A 19,465-nucleotide genomic window follows, 5' to 3' on the forward strand; every position below is an offset into this window, starting at 1 on the left:
TTACATACCTCTAGATGCCCATATAGTCCAGTGAATTGCCACTCTATAGTCCCTCCATCTAATGTGATTAGTGCATTAAGATGATAATGAGAATAAGAGGAAATCAAGACACTCAAGTCCCCTTTCCACAATAAAGCCAGTCCCCCACTTCTACCTCTAGGTTCCAGCACAAAACACCCATCATACTTTAGCTTCATTTTAATAAATTCCCATTTACACTTTTCATTTTTGGTTTCCATAAGAAAAACTACATCAGTTTTCTTCACCTTAACTAACTAGTGAAGGTTGTGAGCTGTATGGAGTTCTCAAGCCTCTTGACAGTTCTAACTTAAAGTTTTCATGACTTTTGGCGCGACTGCCTAGCAACCTCCACCAATAGATAAAAAATGAAAGACTTTTGAAGTTTACAAAAGAAATTCATATATATATATATATATATAAACACCTATATATAGAATATATATATAATTCATACTAAATTTTGGATAATTTTTAACCCATATCTTCAAAGTTTTTAAATTTTTGGAGGTATATTTGTGGTTTTTTTTATGTATGTATACTCATTTTTATATTTTGGATGCAAAAACTATGGACTTTAGGAAAATATAGAAACTGTCTTTTTTCATACTTTTAAGAAGACTCAAGAATTTTAGATGAGGTTATAAGAGAATTTTCATATCTTTAAAAGATTTCAAGAAGTTTCCAAATTATTTGGGATTAATATTATTTTTTAACAAGTTTGATGTACATTTGAATAATAATTATTAGTTTTTGTTTTAAACTCTCTAGCATCAACCGTAATTTCGCCGATGCTTTGGCTTTAGAAGTCGTCGCAATTTCACTGGGATAAATGGGCGGTTGAACGTACGTGAGTCCTGAGCTTGAGGTATTAAAATCTTCAGCCTCTTCGTTGTACCAGTAGATCGTAGTTGTGTATATCCTTGTCTACGAATCTAACGGTCTAGGTCAACCCTACCATGTGATCCAACGGTTGAAATAACAACAGTGATCCTCACAACTACAGTATAAATCCTCCTGCCTTTGGAGTGTTGGACACTAACACTGTTCTCTACTTCTCTCCACGGAACCCCTCTCTCTCTCTCTCTCTCTCTCTCTCTCTCTCTATCTCTCTCAAGCTTGGATTCGATCTTCTTGTTTTGAGGTTCTGAGAATTTGAATCTTTTTTGTTTTTGGAATTTTTAGAGTGTGGACTAGGGGAGAAGAGATAAAGATAAGATGCAATCCAACGGCTCTGATTCGAACACGCAGCCGCCGGAGCAGCAGAGTCAACGGCAGCCACAATCGCCGGCGCCTCATTGGATGGCGATGCAGTACCCGGCGGCGGCACCGATGGTAATGCAGCACCAGATGATGCCACCTCAGCATTACGGGCCGCCGCCGCCGCCACCGCATCACTACGTTCCGTACCATCTGTATCAGCAGCACGTACAGGTACAACACCCGCAGCAGCATCATGCACATCATCTACAGCAGCAGCAGCAGGGATCTGGCGGCGAGAACAAGACGATCTGGATCGGCGATTTGCACCACTGGATGGACGAGAATTATCTCCATAGCTGCTTCGCTTCCACCGGCGAGGTCCTTATTTCGTTATCCATTTTTCTTCTTTCTTTTGTGTATTCTCCCATCGGCACATGCATATTCGTAACGTTTTTGCGCTGTATTTGCTGATTTGGTTTTTGATTTGTCACATGAACATAATTTGATATTGATTAAATAAAATCCTGAATATAATATATATATATATATATATATATATATATATATATATGGTGATGCTTTGAGCAAGGTATTATCTTTGGAGTGGATAATATAACTTTGTCGTGTTTTAAGCTCACGAATTGATTTTTGGTTTTGCTTTTCCATTGCTTTTATTTGCTGCGTTGTGTGCTAGATTTTGGTTATGTACGTGAACATTGTATGATTTGAAATGATTAAAAATGAGAGCTTTTTACTGGGAAACGGTGGCCTTATTAGAGGAACGTGTGAGTTATGATTGAGGTAAAGAAAAGGGAAGCTGGTGTCAAGTTGGAGTTATTGTCCAAACGCAGAAATTTTACACTAGCTGCGCGCTGCATTAATTACCTAACCAGAAGAGGGAGTTGATTCTACAATTAGTGTTTGATATTATTGATATATTTTGGTACCCCCATTGGCCTAGCGAGGAAAGGATTCCTACTTTGCTTTACTGCTGAGAGATATATGTGTTAGCCTCTAAGCTAGATTACACTAGGCCTGCCTCATTGGTTGTTTAGAGGTACCAATGAATAAAGACTATACTGATGCCCGTAAAGGTTGCAAGTGGAGAAGCCATGAGAACAATCTCATTTATGATATAATTTGGGAATTACAATTTTTGAAGTCAAATTGCATATCAGAGATACACATAGAGAATCAGAGGTTGGCTTTATATAAATAATCATTGCTGGGAAAAAGCTCTTTCTTGCCTACTAATATGTTCATTTGACAGTGTATGACTATAGGCAGGACCAGGTATACAGTGATATTCAAGGTTATCTGTGAAGGGCTTTGAAATGGTTTGTGAATAGTATTGAAATGGTTTGAGTTAAGATATTTTATTGAGTTTTGGGAAATGAGAGAGAATAAGTTGAATAAAAATATTATAAAGTTAAAATGTTTTACTTATAAAAAAAAATTTAAAATGTTGTTAAAATATTATTTTTTAATATTGTTTTTGTTTTTAAATTTGAAAAAGCAGTATTGATTTTTGTGTTTTGTTTGGAAGTTTGAAAAATTTGTAATGATTATATGAAAAAGTTGAAAATTTGAAATTAAAAAGTGTTTGTATTTAAGTGATGTTTGAGAAAGAAATTATAAGAAGTTTTGAAATGAGATGAGATGAGATCATCTCACTTCCCAAACAAGCCCTCCCTTCGCCTATTGAAATCTATAACTGTTGCCCATAAAAGTAAGGTATTTCTCTTGTATACTTCTTGTGCACTTGGGCTATGCCTATTTACTTGTCAATAAAATTTTCTTTTTACTTATCAAAAAAATAAATTAAAGTAAGGTATTGATGAAGAGACTTAGAAGTTGTTTCAGTGAAAGTTCACGATCTTCGAAATTCCAATCATTTCGTTGCTTCAATTTTGGTTATTAATTTATTAGAATTGGGCCACAATTGATTTACAAAAAAAGGCAGGGGAATTTCTACTGAAAATGAGAAGTTTACATTATAATTAATATAATTAAAGAAGCTAGTTGCATCGAGTTTATGTGTGAATTTGATTTTTTTTTTCTTTTAATTGTATTTATTAAAGTAAAAATTGGCCAAGACCTACTTGGTGGTACTGGTGATCTTTTTTTTTTTTTTTTTTTTCCCCTCCTTATTTGTTTTGGTTAACTAAATGATTGATTAATATGATGTCATTTTTCTCAGTGATAAGGGAAAATTGGCTAGGTTTATTTTGATGGAAATTAGTTGCTGATTTTTTTCTAGAAATCATCTTTAAAGCTATGGCTATGATACACTAGGCCATTCAGATTTATTTTGATATGTTGCTAACCTGCTTATTTTGCTGCCATTGCCTATAACCCATTGTCATGTATCATGCAGATCGCCTCCATTAAGGTCATTCGCAATAAACAGACTGGTTTATCAGAGGGCTATGGATTTGTGGAATTCTATTCACATGCAGCAGCAGAGAAAGTTCTACAAAATTATGCTGGCATTCTGATGCCTAATACAGAACAGCCCTTCCGTCTGAACTGGGCAACATTTAGCATGGGTGACAAGCGGTCTGATAATGTTCCGGATATTTCTATTTTTGTTGGAGATTTAGCTGCAGATGTTACAGATAGCCTATTACATGAAACTTTTGCTAGTAGATATCCATCAGTTAAAGCTGCAAAAGTTGTTTTTGATGCCAATACTGGCCGATCAAAGGGTTATGGTTTTGTGAGGTTTGGGGATGACAATGAGCGATCACAGGCTTTGACTGAGATGAATGGTGCCTATTGTTCGAGCAGGCCTATGCGTGTTGGTGCTGCAACTCCTAGAAAGTCATCTGGATATCAACAATCACAAGGTACTTAATTACTCTGCTTGCTACAAAAAAGGAAAATTGTTGTTGTTATATTGGTCCTTTTGTTTTCTATTGTGATATGTATGTTTTATTTTCACAGCTCAAGTATTATGCTTTTTCTTCCTTCAAATATATTGGTAGGGCCTCTATATGTTTCACTAAACTCTCTCTCTCTCTCTCTCTCTCTCTCTCTCTCTCTCTCTAACACACCCTACACAGACATGCATATGATTATGGGTGCCTAGAATCACACCCCTAACTGCTAACCCCTTCATAAATACAACTGCTACTTCTCGATTGATATTTGTGAAGTGGTGAAACCTTTTGCTCTTCCTTTCCTCCCCTTTCAAATGGCTATCTGGCCTTACTTGTGCTACATCTTTGAGATGGTCACTCTACCTTTCTGCTCTTACTTCTTTTCTTTCAAAACTTTGCAGCTGATGGAATTTCAAATATACTGCTGTGGTGTTTTACTGTTCTGCCAGTAGCTTTGTGGAATTTCAACATACTGCTTTCGTTTTTTGAATATATAAAATCACAACGTTAAAAAACAGTAGCTTTGTGAGATTCTCTCTCTCCCCTCTCCAACATGCTTCTACAAATGCCACCTTATTGTTTATTGAGCCACTTAGCTTGTCAACTTTTTCTTAGCTTTTTAGTTTTAATCCATGTGACTTTTTCTACTACCCCGCTTGTTGAGGCTTTTGGTGTCAATTGACTCATTAGTATGTGTCATGTGGATGTGTAAAATTATTGAGAGATGTTTTTTTCCATCCTATATGGGCGACAGGAGGAGATGATTTTTTTTGTTCAAGGAGAGGGGGAGGGAGGACTAGATGAAGCATCTGTTCATCAATGGTTTATCTCATTGAATGATGCTGGCTAGTCGAGAAATCTCTGGTTTTGGACCATGCTCTCTTGCACTTAACCCATAATGAGATTCGGTTGGGAGTTATAGATTAGTTTCTGAGGCTCAAGAAAACTCAACTCCCTTCAAGGGGTTGGCCCAAGTGGTGAAGGCCTTGGTCTTGGGATATCACTTCTTTCAAGGTCCAAGGTTCAACACCTCATGGGTGCAAATAATCATTTGGGGCGGTGAAAAGCTAGCGATTTAACTAGTTCCGTGTAGGAAAACTTTTGAGGGTGAGGTGCACGGGACCGGAGTTTACTCTGCAGGGGTGGGTCCGAAAGACCTTGCCTTGGAGAGGTTCTCCGACATTAAAAAAAAAAAGAAAAAAGAAAGAAAGAAAGAAAGAAAACCCAACTAATAACATTATAAAATTCAAATAACCCTATATAGGCCAAAGTATAAGCCATGCCCATGGATATTAAAGTTACCAAAATACCCTGATTTAAAGTAAAAAAGAATACTAGCAATACAAAGGCATTCTTCTAATATAGAGGAACTCAAAACTAATACTTTATATCAACAAATATGCCCTACATCATATTTAGACCTTAATTAATTGATTTTGGTGTTAAGAAGCTTTTGTAGGGGCTTTTAGGTGCTTGCATAAATTCTTCACCCTCTCCTATATATATTTTTTTTTCAGTTGGTAGTGTCATTTATGCACATATAATTTAATTTTTTTTTCCTGTTGACTAGAGAGGAATGATGATGTACTATGGTAGCAATTGGCAATTGCTACAGCTTTGCTTTACTAAAAAAAAAAAAAAGAATGCAAATCTTTATTAAAGTTCCATAGGATCACTTATATAATCCAGTTTCACCGAACTCACAACCAATGTAAGATTTAGCAACTTTTGATACATGCATTCTCAATTCACCCACATAATTTGGGATTGAAAGTTCTTCACTCAAATCCTTGACATTCTTATCAATTGGGTTTTGGAAGGACATAAGATGGGGTTGGGGGAACTTCTCGGATTTATAAGATTAGAGATGGACAATGAAGTGAGACCCAATTATAGCGTGAGGAGCCATTGAAGGTGGCCCCTAGAAATGCTTTGTATCTCTCAATCAAGGAGGCCTCGGTGGCTAATCATTTACAATCTTCCAATGACAATCAACGGTGGAATATTACCATCATTCAATAGACTCATGATTGGGAAGTGGATTTGTTTTCCACATTCTTCAATCTTTTTTATTCAACTAGATTGAGTGGAGCTAGGGAAGACGACACGATGGATCCTATCGAAGAAGAGAACATTTGAGTTTCACACATTCTACTGCATTCTTAGCCCCCAAGAGGGTAATTGTTTTTCATGGAAAAGCATTTGCCTGCAACAAAGCTCCCACTAGGGTGGCATTCTTTATATTGATGACTGCTCCAGTGATGATCTTAACCGTGGATAATCAAAGGAAGAATCACATTTTGGTGATGAATTGGTGTTATATGTTCAAGAAGAGTGGGGAATCAATTGATCATCTCTTGCTTAACAATGATGTGGCTAGAGAATTGTGGGATTTGATTTTTAGCCACTTGGGATTAATTGGGTTATGCCTAAAAGGATTGTGGGTTTATTGGCTTGCTGGAAAGGGCAGATGGGTAGTCCTTGTCGAGCATAAGTATAGCAGATGATACTGTTTTGCCTAATGCGGTGCCTTTGGGAGGAATGCAATGCCCAAAGCTTTGAAGACTGGAAGAGGATGTTGTAAGAGCTAGAGTCCATCATGTTCAACTCTCCATATGTTTGGATTACGGCCTACCACAGTTTACACTTTCCTACATTTGTAGATGTCATGAATTATTGGTGTTGTCATTTCTCTTGAGTCATGTTCTCTTGTATACTTCCTGTAAACTTGTGCCACTATGAGCTTCTAATAAAATTCATTCACTTATGAAATAAGTATCATATCATAAAGAAGGCTGCTTGTGGTTGGTCCAGAACAGGGTTTGAAGTGTGAAGTGAGCTATCTTTATGTAACCATGGCTTATAGCTTAGACTTTGTTTATTTTTCTGTGCTTTAATTATCTTTGGTTTTGTTAGGTGGGTACACATCAAACGGTACACACCAGTCTGACGGTGATTCAACAAACACAACAGTGAGTTTTTTCATTTTGTTTTAAATTATAACCATTGGGAGCCTCACCTAATTTAATTTGCTAACCTGAATCTTATATTAGGTATTTGTTGGAGGGTTGGACCCTAATGTCACAGATGAGGATCTCAAGCAGCCTTTCTTACAGTATGGTGAGATAGTCTCTGTTAAAATACCTGTTGGGAAAGGTTGTGGGTTTGTACAATTTGCTAACAGGTATAGTTTCTGGCCGCAACTTTGATTTGTCACATAGTTAAATGGTACATCAGAATCTTTTCAATGAGTTTTAGTTTAATTGGCATCCTCTTTCCCCTATGACAATTGGATGCAAGGTTAGGTTGTGAGTTCAAGACTTACTATGTGTGTATAACTACTTATATGGGGTACAAAAAAAAAGGAAAAGGAGATGGTATGTTGAAACCATAGCTTGTCCATTACTACCTGATTCTTTTAATCTCTCTTCACAGGAATAATGCCGAAGAGGCATTGGAGAAATTGAATGGCACGGTAATTGGCAATCAAACAGTGCGTCTTTCTTGGGGTCGCAATCCAGCAAATAAGCAGGTACTCATCCCCACAACCCCCACCCTCTCAACTACCATACAAAAAAGATCCCTTCTTCCTTCTACTGCCTTCTTCTGTTTTGGATGTTTGGAAAGACCTTTCAAGGATTTAATCTGCAATGTAGAGTTCTCACATTACCAATTGGTGTGGACAACTGATTTTAGTTATCTCTGACTGTTCTCTTAAATCCTAGTTCATTTAAATCCTAAACCAAGCAATTGCTGCCTGCTTTATGAGGAAATATATAATCATTATTGGTGCTTCTATAGGATATGACTCAGAACTGGAAGTCTTTATACTGGTTCTTGAGCTCAGCTGTAGTGATCTATGCAAAAACAAATAATCGATTTCGGATTATCTCTCCATTAATTCTGATTCGTTGGCTTATTTTTCTTTCTGGGGTTTGGCAGTTTAGAGCAGATTTTGGCAACCAATGGAATGGGGCATACTATGGAGGCCCGGTTTATGATGGTTATGGGTATGCTCTGCCGGGTCCTCATGACCCAAGCATGTATGCTGCTGCATATGGGGTTTACCCTGTTTATGGCAACCACCAACAACAGGTAAACTGAATGAACCTAAACCAGCAAGCATTATCACTCTAGATGGGGCAAAATTGGCTCCATTTCTCTGTAATATGCTTGGTCCTGTGGTCTTAAAATCCTCTCCAAGTGTGGAGTGGAACTGAATTTTGATAGCATGAAGTAATTCCGTAGGGATTCGATTAATTCTTTTGTTAGAATCGCTGGACTTAATGAGAAATTTATTTATTGGAATATTTGACTACTACTATTTTTGTGAATTTCTTTTTTATTAGCGATACACGCACAATTCTTTTTACAATCTTTTATATAATCATGTTTTAAATTGAGGATATTTTTTATAAAATGATGTTACTTTTATCAATTATTTTACAAAAATGTCCATGATTTAAAATAAGGTTGTGAAAATAATTGTATGATTTAGAATATTTAATAATTATTCCTATCTTTTGGTTAAAATTTTGTAAAGAGATAATAAAATGAGTAATAAAAACGTTGAGGTTATTTGACTATTAATCTTTTCCTTCTCAAGGTATAGAAAACTCAAAATACGGTACAAAAAAGTGAATAAATATTGAAACGGGTAAGTGCTTTGGTTTGCTTTCATCAATCTTTGTGGTGTGCATCACAGCAAGCGATTGGTCAAAGACTCGAAGTGGACTCATAATATCTACTAATCATCTCATACCTGTTAAGGAAAATAAATATAAAAAATAAAAATGTATATGATGTAAGAATGATGAATATAATTTTTTTAATATTTATATGTAGTGACTACATTGCTAATTGTTGTAGTTCGACAAATTAAAAGTGATGCCATGCATGCCAAAGTTTGGGATTTCTTTCTCTATTTTTGTTAAAAAAAAAAAGGGTAAAATAAGAGATAGTAGAATATTAATTTGGTGGTTATTATATACTAGGAGTAAATAAGACCCTTATAATTGATTTATTAGTATTTGATCAACCCCATTAATAACCTATTCAAAATAAACCATTTGAATTAGCAATTAAATATATGTAAATCTATTGATATAAACTAGCTAGCTAGTATACTAGCTAGCATATGTATCAGATTTTGGAATTTGCTACAGAACTCATAATATTAATGATGACCTAGTTGTTAAAGGTCTGTGGTCTGATTGACATAAATCTCAACCTCCAAAATATTAGAGTGTGTATAAATAGAGAGAGAGAGAGAGAGAGAGAGAGAGAGAGATTGCATGCATGCCCGTAACTATTCCGGCCCAAAAACCAACCGTTCAATTACTAATTTACCTGCAAAATGCAAATGGTAACAACAGGCGCTACTAACAGCATTGGCAATAGTCTAATCATTTCTAAGTTTAAATTTTGACTAAAATTTCAAGTTTTTGCTATTTCATTAACTTTTAGTTAGGTAAATTCATATTGGACTAACGATTTTAAAATCAAAATAATAATATAATATTATATATTTTAACAATATTTTATAAAAAAAATTATAATATTTTACAAATACACTTTATATTAATTAATAATTTAATTATTATTAATTAAATAGAATAAGGTAGAAAATAACGGACTATTTATCAAAATTGAAATAGATAATCTAGATTTTAAAATAATTAGATAATATAATAGTTGTTGGAAATGATTAAAATATTATTTTGGTGAGTGAATAGTATCTAGCCAAAGATGAGTGGGGAGCTTAATTTACTGTAGTTCATATGTTAAACTTTAGTAGTTTAGCTAGTCTAATGAATAGGATTTTACTCATGCCTAGCCAAAGTATAAAGATGCATTAGTATTTGACTAGTCCAATACTAACTAAGAGAAGGGGAGTAAAAAAAATCGAGAAACCAGACAGGACAGGACCGGCCCGAACAGGTCAAATCGGTCTAGAATTGGTTTCCGTAATGGCAAAATCGACTAGAATTAGTTCCGGTTCTAGGCATATTAGGCCCGGACCGGACCAGTTCTATATAATATATATTTTAAATTATTTTTTTAATATTATATAATATTTTATATATAATAATAATATAAATTAATTTAAAAATAAATTGAAATTGTAAAACTTTAAACTGAAATTGATAAATCACATTAATTAAAAAAAATCCTAAAAAATTTGAATTTATATAGCAAAGTTGTAAATAAGATTACTAAAATATTATTTACCAAAAAAGAAAGAAAATCACTCAAATATTATTACCAAATTTTTATAGCCTAATAAATTCTCAATATATTTTTTTTATAAGTACATAATACATTAGTAAATTAATAATACTAATATACATTAGTATATAATGTATATTAATTATAATTTAAATTTTATGACCTAATACTAATAGTCTAGTACTATATTACTATGAGTAATATACTTTAAGTCTATATATAAATTGATACATATACTTTAAAACTAGAAAACGAGACCAAAACCGGTCAAAGTCTAATGTACCGGTTTAGGAGGTAACCGGTACGTAATCGATTTGTAAAAATATAAAATTGATACATATTAATTCGATTCTAAATTTTATTCAAAATTAGATCGGATCGAACCGATTATACTCCTAATTTAAGAACATTGATATTGAATTATGTAAATTTAAAAAAAATGAAGATTTTAGATAATAGACTCTAAAGATATATTGGATTAAATTATGCAAAAAAAAAAAATGACTGTCTAAATCTTATCAACAACGTCAGACACCAACGTCAGACACCAACGTCACCATATATGTCATAAGTGCATGCCAGCTACTTTGGAAAAGAAAAGCTACCTAAAGTGCATCCAACTCGATCGATGATCTGTGTATAATTATTATTAATCTGAGAACTCTATAAATATATATATATATATATATATATATATATATTTATATTAACCCCCACAAAACTGCAAGCTCGATCGAGACATAAACATGCTCTTTGACTACAATATATTAATCTTGTGCCGTCTCCAAGAGTGACGGAAACGCTAAATTAAGGACTTAGATCTAACTGATCAAGTTTTAATTAATACATATTTAAGACAAACGATAGAAGCAATTATAATGTCAATAAGCATTAATATTATAGATCAATAGTTAATTGATTATCTGATTATAATATATATTGTTGCTTACACCGATCGAGTCCAATCCATCGGTACGTAATATCATGATGATCGATCTGAGTTACTTTGTATGTATAAAGATGGTTTAAATTACAAGGACTACTACTGCAAATTAGTTGATACTTGATCGAGAGAGATAATTGTGTGCGTAAATCAAGCTAATTAATTAAGCTACATGATATTTATTATGTTGTACATCGTTGTGTAGAGTCTAACTTGTTTTGTGAAGTATTTTTTTTAGGAGTCTGAGTCAATTTCGTTTAATTTATCTCTTCCTTAACTTATATATTCTTTGCCTTATATCTTGACTTGAAACGGGCGGCCAGTAACAAGCCGCCGGAGGCCCAACTCGAATGGAATATGCCAGCATCCCAACAAATTGATGCTCCCAAAAGAAGTTGGCTCAGACTCTTAAAAGGAAAAGGTTTTACAAGGTAAGTTGAACTCTATCACTCCAAGAAATAAAATAGATCTCTATAAAAGGAGGAGATCTCTACTGTTAAGAAAAATACTCCTCTTGTATATTGTATTTTCATGCATGCTTTACAATGAGGTAGGACCTCGATATTTATAGTATATTACAGGAAAGAGGAATATTCCTCTGTAACCGAATTCCTACAGCTAGTAATATAAGTGAGTGCTATAATAGATGGTTAGTAGAGAGGACGCTGGATGGTACATGTAATGCAGGTAAGGATTTTGGATGGTCCTGCACTAGATGGTCTTGCATGGGATGCTCTGCAGCGTGCCTTGCACCTGCACTATGTGTGTGTAAGTCTGTTGGGAAATTAACAACTGTTGTATGCATTGCACTTGTTGTGAGTGGCATTGCGTGTACTACATGGTTACTTGCTTGCAGTGTTTTAACAAGCCCCTCAAGTCAAGCGGCAAAGAACACAAGCGCAGACTTGAACATAATTGCTGGAAACGTGAGGAGGACAAGGGTTTGGTAAGCACATTAGCCAACTGGTCTTTTCCTGAAATGAAGGCCACTGATAAAGACTTGTTAAGGACTCTGTTACGCACAAAGTGGAAGTCTATTTGTAATACCCCGTATTTTAGTGTATTTTTATTGAAGAATTATTTTTATTAATTCAAAAATTTATTCTCTTGTTTTAAAATTGTCTGATTTTTAAATGGTTTATTTTTATGATCTTTAATTTGTGAAAATTAAATTTGGTAGGTTTCCTTAATATTAATTATTGTTATGCATTTAAATTGTTCTTCATTTTTAAATTAATTTATTGTTGGATTTAATTATTTTATTTTCATTTTATTATTACGTTTAAATTATTTTATTTAACTTGCTGTTTTTAAATTATTTTCGTTGGATTGTTTTTGTGACCCAAGATGTGAGGATTTGACCTCATTTCTTTGCCTCACTTTTCTTTTTCTCCTTTTTCTTTTCTTCTTTTTCTTTCTTCCCATTTCTTTCCCCTGCTCTTCCCGCGTGCTGCACTTCTCCTCTCTTCCCTGTACGTTTTCTTCTTCTCCACCCAGTCACCGCTGCGCTGCCATGTGCCTCACCGCCCAGCCCACAACCTTCCCCACCCTTCGGCGACCACCCCCTCCATTCCCAGCTCCTCTCGCACCGCCATTTATCCCCACGCACAATGCAAAGCTGCGGCAACTCTTGTGTTCGCGCGCCGCCGTCGCGCCACTTCCGGCCACCATTTTTTCACCACTTCATCATCGACCTTCTAGCAACTTAATGCACCCATCCTCAGCCTCAATCTACCATCGTTTGAACATTTTGGCCTTAACCCGCCCTCTAAGCCCTACCTTATCAATTTCGGTTCTTGGTTTATCCCCGTTTAAAAGTGGATTTTTGAGACCCACGGCCACAGTGCATTTTGCACTGTCTTGTTTCTATGTTGCCACTTCTCGCAACTTCGTGATCCTTCAGAAATTATTATATAATGCTGTAAGTATTTTTCCAAATAACTTTCGTGATTTAAATATATTTTTGCACTAACCCATTTTACTGTGAATTGATTGGTTATGCCGGACTGAGTCCGAAGAGTAGGGGGTCGGATGGATTAGAGAATGAAGTTGTTTGTGTAATTGGATTGTGTTGACATTTGTTGGTTGTTGGAGATTAGTATTGTGTCTTGTTCATTACATTTGCACACATGTTCATGTTTGTAACTGTAAACTGAGTTTCGCATGATTGTATACATGTCCATGTGTTTATTTAAAAACTGAGTTTTCATGTGAGAAATGATTTTGAGTATGTTTGAAATGATTGGATTGACTGGTTTGAGGAAAAGGAAAAGAGACTGTAGGGATGGTGGTAAGCAGGGATGGTGGTATAGTCTCACCTGCGATTCCCGCTTACGGTGCACCTAATAGGGATGGTGGTAAGCAGGGATGGTGGTAGAGTCCCGCCTGTGATTCCCGCTTATAGTGCTCTGATAAGTACCTCTTGTGTGAAAAAGAACTGTAGGAATAGTGGTTAGCATGGATGGTAGTATAGTTCCGTCTGTGATTCCCGCCTACGGTGCACGCGGTAGGGATGGTGGTAAGCAGAGATTGTGGTATAGTCCCGCCTATGATTCCTGTCTACGGTGCATGCGGTAGGGATGGTGGTAAGCAGAGATGGTGGTAGAGTCCCGCCTGCGATTCCCGCCTACAGTGTCCAGTAAATGATTTTGTTGTCGGTTCATGATTTAATGGTTACGAGCACATTTTCTGAAAAAATGATGGATATTATTCATGGCTTGTTGATGGTCAAATGGAGTTTTTGGTGTGTTGGAAAATAATCATTTTCGGGAAAAATGAGGTTTTGGGATCTGTTTGTTGGTTGCATTAATGCGTTTTTATCCTGAGGGATGTTTGGATTATACTTACCTGCGGTACCATTTTATGGTAACGCAAATTTTGATGCAGTTGAAGTTGAGGGTGAGCCTGAGGATTCGGCTTCGCCTGAGGAGTGATTCGGGATCACTCGTATCTGTATTTGGTTTTGTATTATATTTTTATTTTGGGATGATTGTATAACTCTATTTAAACATTTTACTTATTTTTAATTTGTATTAAAAATTCTGGTACTTAGTTGACTTACTTAATTTATCCGCTACGTTGTTTATTATACACTGTTGCATGTACACACACTTGGCACTATCGTTGGGATGCGTGACCGTGTTGTCATCATCCTGACGTTTCGATTCCCGTGTTGCCTTACATGGAGGTCGGGGGTGCCACACTATTTCTACATGTTTTGTGCATGCATAAAAGATAGGATTAGAGGAGAGGTAGGTTGCTCCCAAGTTGTCACAATAGAGAGTGGGTGCTACAGTGAAATGTATTTCAAGGGTCTCGACATAGATGCTAGATCCAAATTACTTCGGCAGTGACATTGTCCACTACTTTGAATTCTGCTTCTATTGAGGACCTTGCGATTGTTGGTTGCTTCTTTGAGGATCATGAGATGAGATGAGATTGGATCCTGAGAAAATGCAGTATGCACCTGTAGATTTCCTGTCATTTGAGCACCCTATCCAATTCGCGTCTAAGAAGGCTGTTAAATTCATTGTTGAAGACTTGGAAAAGAACAAGCCAAGATGGGATGTTTGCTTGAGGTATCGAAGGACCCTCTTTACTGCCTGCCAGTGTGGAACACGAGGAGAGTGCATGTATTGGCATACTTTGCTCATTGCAAAGGCTAGATCAGGGCATGTGAAGGATAAGTATTGTAGGGAACCCACTGTACTTTTGTAAAGGGTAGGGTCTTCAAAGGGATTTCCAGAATGGAGGTTTAATTTTTCTGATGTTGCCATGGGAGTTTTCACAAGTTTTGCAAGAGACATATTGGTGCATTGTAGGAGCTCAAATATATAAAATATATTTCTTTTGTGTAAGAAGAAGTCCTTTATCTGTATAAGTGGCCTCAATGCCTAAGAAAAATTGAAGCTAGGTCAATAATAGGGAAATCACTACGCAAAGCTTGAATAAGTTCACTAATCAGAGTCATGTTTGAACTTGTGACAAGAAGATCATCAACATAGTTAATATTTGCACCATTAATTCGAACAAACAGTGAAGTGTCAGCTGAAGAAGATTTGAAACTAAGATCAATCAATTTGTCACTTAACCTCGAGTACCAAGCCCTTGGTGACTGTTTCAGTCCATATATAGCCCTTCTGAGTTTGCATACATGCATGGGGTACTGAGGATGGACAAAACCTTGAGGTTGTGCCATAAAAATAGTTTATGCTAAAGGTCTATGGAGGAAGGCATTTTGTACATCATATTGATGAACAAGCCAACCTTTAGTGACTGAAAGGGCAAGAACAAGTTGTATTGTTGTAGTTTTGACAACTAGACTAAATGTTTGATCATAATCAAGTCCCAACTGTTGGAGGAAGCCCTTGGCTACTAAACGATCTTTCCTGTGCTCGATAGTGCCATTTGCAAGTTGCTTGGCTCGAAAAACCCATTTACAGGAGATAACATTTGGAGCTTCAGCTGGTGGTACAAGAGTCCAAGTATGATTTGTAAGCAGTGCATTAAACTCTTGTGTCATTGCTGCCCTCCATTATGGAAATTTTTGTGCAATGGAAAAACATGTGGGATTGTCTAGTATGGAAGGCAGAGCTGAGGTGTGCGCTTGCGGTGGTGGCCACCTAATTGTGCCATCGATGAACTGATGAGGTTGAGTAATGCCAGCTTGTGACCGAGTCAACATAGAGTGTGAATGCTGCTGAACATCTGGTAATGAGTTTTCAGTTGAGGAAGGTAAGGTTGAAGATGAATGTGGAATTGGACCGAATATGGATTGTGTTTGAGGAAGAGAACTATCGGTAGATATGTGAAGTGGAAGAGTAACGTGTGTGGACTCAGTTAGAGTGTTTGATTTCTAAAGAAGGGAGAATGGAAAATGGGCCTCATTGTGTTTGACATCCTTAAAAATGTAAATTATGTGAGTGAGAATATGATAACAAATGGATACTTTGTGAGCTGGGCTTCGACCTAAGTATGCACATTCAAGGGCACGATAGAAAAATTTATGTTGATTGAAAGGCTTGGTGAGGGGCCAACATGCAGAGCCGAAGATTCTAAGGGAGTTAAAGTCATTTTTTTTTTTTTTTTTTTTTTTTTTTATACAGAGCTAGAAAAGGAGAGGAATTTTGAAGTGATGAGGATGGAAGTAGATTGATTAATCGAACGGCATGCTAAAAAGCATAAGGCCAAAATTGTAAGGGAATGGAGGCATGTGCAAGTAAGGCCAAACCCGAGTCTACAATATGCCCATGTTTTCTTTCTATGATGCCATTTTGAGTGTGTGCATGAGGGCAAGTGATACGGTGTTTAATGCCAGCGTTGGATAAGATATCTTTGAATGGTCTAAACTCCCTTCCCCAATCTATTTGAACTTGTTTAATTTTTATTTTAAATTGTGTGTCAACATAAGCTTGGAGTTTAATGAAGGTAGACAATGCTTAAGACTTTGTTTGTAATGGAAAAATCCATGTGTATAGAGAGTAGCCATCTACAAAAGAAATGTAATATCTAAAACCTTTATTAGAAACATAAGGTGAGGGACCCCAAAGATCACTAAAAATAAGAGAAAATGGTTCAGTTGATTTATGGAGTCTTGCATGTGCTGGCTTTCTATGATGTTTAGCCATGGCACATGCATTACAGAAGTTCATGGAAGAAAATTGATCAAAAGGAAGGCCACTCTTGAGGATAATAGATCTGACTATCTTTAGAGATGGATGACCAAGTCTTGAGTGCCATAATGGAAGGGTGGACAGTGAGCTTGAGGCAACGGTGAGAATGTGTACAAGCCATTAGTTGTGTTCCCTTGAAGTAGAGTTTTCACCGTGATGCAATCTTTGACAAAAAAAATGGTTTGAGGAAAATTGGAAGAAGACATTATTGTCTAAACAAAAATCAAATTTTTGGTGAAAGAGGGAACACATAATAACTTTGTTAAAATAAATTTGGAAGAGTTTGAAGGGAAAGTTGTAGAACCAGAATGTGATATGGGTATTGGAGTGCCATCTCCAACTCGAAGTTCATCACCATGATGTTCCGCAGCATGCAAATTCAGGTTGGCAAGCTCACTTGTAACATGATTAGTAGCGGCTGTATCAGGGTACCAAGGTTCATTAATGGTATAGTTTGAGGAACTATAGTTTGCAGATGGTGGGGCAGCTGCTGTGTATGCTTGATTGAATCTATAGATGCAGGTGAGGGCGAGTGTCCAACTTTGTTGCATACTTGGCAAATGGGTCGTGAGTCAGTCATTGAAGAAGAGAAATGAGGTGAGAATGTACCTAAATGTTTGGATGAGCCAGGTGAATAGGATGAGTTTGAACGACCCCCACAACTACGATTGGAATTTTGACGTCCTCGTGAATAGGATGAGCCACGTCCAGGAGAAGAAAAACGAGTAGAAAATTTGCCGATGTTTCAGGAGTGGACATCAGATAGATGTTGGCTAAATGGTGTTGTAGTCGAGCCTCGTGGGTGAGCAAATCACTAAGAAGGGACTCAGTAGAGATAGAATCAATCCTTGTAGTAACATATGAGACTAAGGCATCATAGTCAGGTCCTAGGCCAGCCATTAAATATGGGACAAATTCTGTAGATAGTAAAGGTCTTCCAGCTGCAGCCATTGTATCGACAAGGGTTTTAGCACGTTGAAAATAAGTTGAGATAGAATCAGTACCTTTCTTTAGACTAGCCAGCTGAAGTTGTGTTTGAATAAGGCGGGCTTGAGAGGCAGAGGCATATATGGTTTCAATGGAGAGCCAAACAGCACGTGCAGTTGCACAACCAACTACTTGAGCTATAATAGACTCTGAGAAGGAAGAGATCAATGCAGACATGACAAGCTGATCTTGTTGAACCTAGAGTTCGTGTGTTGGATTGGGTGAGTTATTAGAGAGGGTGATTGGGGGTGCAGAACATGATCCATCTGCATATTTGAATAGCCTCTGGCCTCACAAATATGAGACTATTTGAACTTTCCAAAGGAGGAAGTTCTCGGGTGTTAGTTTAACAGAAATAATCTGTAAGAAATTGGATAAGGGAGGAGTGAGGGGGGAGGAGGAAGAAGAAGAAAAGAAAGAAGAGTAGGTTGAGGAGGAGATAGACATGATGGACGACTAGTCCTTGGTTTGCCCTGATACCATGTTAGGAAAAATACTCCTCTTGTATATTGTATTTTCATGCATGCTTTATAATGAGGTAGGGCCTTGGTATTTATAGTATATTACAGGAAAGATGAATATTCCTCTGTAACCAAATTCCTTCAACTAGCAATATAAGTGAGTGCTATAACAAATAGTTAGTGGAGAGGACTCTGGATGGTACAGGTAGTGTGGGTAAGGATTTTGGATGGCATTGCTTGAGGTGGTCCTGCATGGGATGCTCTGCAGCGTGCCTTGCACCTGCATTATGTGTGTGTAAGTCTGCTGGGAAATCAGTAGTTGCTGTATGCCTTGCACCTGCTATAAGTGGCGCTGCATGTACTGCATGGTTACCTGCTTGCAGTGCTTTAACATCTACAAATGAAGGGCAGACTCTTTACAGGTTTAGGATGACTTATCTACACCTAGACTAAATTCATCAATTGTATTGTGCGATATGTGAGATCATGACAGTTTGTAAAATCTTCAATCATAGTAGATTTTGCCCTCCAAACAATTCGTGGACGTAGGCTTTTATATCAAATCACGTAAATCTCGATATCTCTCTATATTTATTTCTATATATTGGAATCGCTGGACTTAATGAGAAATTTATTTATTGGAATATTTGACTACTAGTATTTTTGTGAATTTTTTTTTAAGTAATGATACATGCACAATTTTTCTAACAATCTTTTATATAATCATGTTTTAAATTGAAAATATTTTTATAAAATGATGTTACTTTTATCAATGATTTTACAAAAATATCCATAATTTTAAACAAGGTTGTGAATATAAAATATATAACATGTCAAAGGCAAATGAATAGACCTAAAAATGATCTCCTGCTGTTAGGACAAACAAAAATAAATTGCACTGTTTGATTGCCTGTGCATAATTCTTGCTAGTACCTTCTGTTAATGGTGCTCATATTTATCCCACCATTTTTTTATTGACATGGACGCTGAATGATGAATTTGTTCGATGTCAGTTTTTATTACCAATTTTATAATTTTTTTGAATTTGAATTTGAATTATATTTTTAGAGT

General features: G+C 36.2%; 1 protein-coding gene across 1 annotated transcript; it reads left to right on the plus strand.

Moving 5' to 3' along the window:
• The first annotated feature begins 943 nt into the window (after positions 1-943).
• Positions 944-8,424, plus strand: LOC121244482 (polyadenylate-binding protein RBP47C-like). Its single transcript, XM_041142560.1, has 7 exons — positions 944-1,094; positions 1,127-1,599; positions 3,599-4,070; positions 7,020-7,075; positions 7,157-7,287; positions 7,539-7,635; positions 8,046-8,424. Exons 2-7 carry the CDS (start codon positions 1,237-1,239, stop codon positions 8,205-8,207), a joined length of 1,281 nt encoding a protein of 426 aa, XP_040998494.1. The 5' UTR covers positions 944-1,094; positions 1,127-1,236; the 3' UTR covers positions 8,208-8,424.
• The last annotated feature ends 11,041 nt before the right edge of the window (positions 8,425-19,465 follow it).

Source organism: Juglans microcarpa x Juglans regia, chromosome 8S (genome assembly GCF_004785595.1).
Source record: "Juglans microcarpa x Juglans regia isolate MS1-56 chromosome 8S, Jm3101_v1.0, whole genome shotgun sequence".
Taxonomy (NCBI): Eukaryota; Viridiplantae; Streptophyta; class Magnoliopsida; order Fagales; family Juglandaceae; genus Juglans; species Juglans microcarpa x Juglans regia.

Bases quoted from the DNA above. Each gene is read 5' to 3' on its own strand.
- LOC121244482 (XM_041142560.1), top strand. From the start codon at position 1,237: ATGCAATCCAACGGCTCTGATTCGAACACGCAGCCGCCGGAGCAGCAG. The intron at 1,600-3,598 runs GTCCTTATTTCG...TGTATCATGCAG, and splicing joins GCTTCGCTTCCACCGGCGAG to ATCGCCTCCATTAAGGTCAT. The intron at 7,288-7,538 runs GTATAGTTTCTG...CTCTCTTCACAG, and splicing joins TTTGTACAATTTGCTAACAG to GAATAATGCCGAAGAGGCAT.